The sequence below is a fragment of the Hylobates moloch genome, unplaced genomic scaffold (assembly GCF_009828535.3).
Source record: "Hylobates moloch isolate HMO894 unplaced genomic scaffold, HMol_V3 SCAFFOLD_20, whole genome shotgun sequence".
In the NCBI taxonomy this organism is placed as follows: Eukaryota; Metazoa; Chordata; class Mammalia; order Primates; family Hylobatidae; genus Hylobates; species Hylobates moloch.
In genome coordinates this window covers 28,030,312-28,031,524 of record NW_026652295.1, presented here as the reverse complement: position 1 = coordinate 28,031,524, position 1,213 = coordinate 28,030,312, and the positions used below count along the sequence as shown (strand labels likewise).

At 45.1% G+C, this 1,213-nt stretch overlaps 1 protein-coding gene across 1 annotated transcript; it reads left to right on the top strand.

Moving 5' to 3' along the window:
* Positions 1–277: 277 nt before the first annotated feature.
* On the top strand, positions 278–1,213 carry LOC116459768 (olfactory receptor 2G3-like). Its single transcript, XM_032140504.1, has one exon. It carries the CDS (start codon positions 278–280, stop codon positions 1,211–1,213), a length of 936 nt encoding a protein of 311 aa, XP_031996395.1.

Here is a 1,213-nt window from a genome sequence, read left to right as displayed (position 1 = left end):
ATTTTTTCTGTGATACATTTTATCTCAGCTTTTAATAGTTATCTGTCAGGAAAACACTGCTTCCACAATAGCCTTCATGTATCTCTCTGTATTATGTATTTTCTTTAAGGTCTTCTTTTGTGATTTCTATACCAAAATTTATTCCATGGGTCACTGTAACATCTCTGAGTCAGTGTTTTGATTAGATACTTATTAAAGATTGATATTGTGCCCAATGGCCAACACATTATCCTCCCTGAATTCTTGTAATGTGTTGCTCCTGGTTCTGAACAGGGTGATGGGCAAGACTAACAGCAGTGTCAAGAGAGACTTCATCCTGGTGGGTTTCTCTGATCAGCCCCACCTGGAAAAGATACTCTTTGTGGCTGTTTTGATATCCTATCTCCTTACCCTTGTGGGAAATACAGTAATTATTCTGATCTGCTCCGTAGACCCTAAACTCAAGACACCCATGTACTTTTTTCTTACCCACCTCTCCTTAGTTGATATCTGTTTTACCACCAGTATTGTCCCCCAGCTGCTGTGGAACCTAAAGGGACCTGACAAAACAATCACATTCCTGGGTTGTGTCATCCAGCTCTACATCTCCCTGGCATTGGGCTCCACTGAGTGTGTCCTCCTGGCTGTAATGGCTTTTGATCGCTATGCTGCAGTTTGCAAACCTCTCCACTATACTGCTGTAATGAACCCTCAGCTGTGCCAGGTTCTGGCAGGGGTTGCGTGGCTGAGTGGAGTGGGAAACACTCTCATCCAGGGCACTATTACCCTCTGGCTTCCTCGCTGTGGACACCGGTTGCTCCATCATTTCTTCTGTGAGGTACCCTCCATGATTAAGCTTGCATGTGTGGACATCCACGATAATGAGATTCAGCTCTTTGTTGCTTCACTGGTCTTGCTCCTCTTGCCCTTAGTGCTAATATTGCTGTCCTATGGACATATAGCCAAGGTGGTCATAAGGATCAAGTCAGTCCAGGCCTGGTGCAAAGGTCTGGGGACATGTGGATCCCATTTGATAGTAGTGTCCCTCTTCTATGGGACCATCACAGCTGTCTACCTCCAGCCCAACAGTTCTTATGCCCATGCTCATGGGAAGTTCATCTCCCTCTTCTATACAGTTGTGACCCCGACCCTCAATCCTCTCATCTACACACTGAGGAATAATGACGTGAAAGGAGCACTGCGAAGATTATTTAACAGAGACTTAGGCACGTAA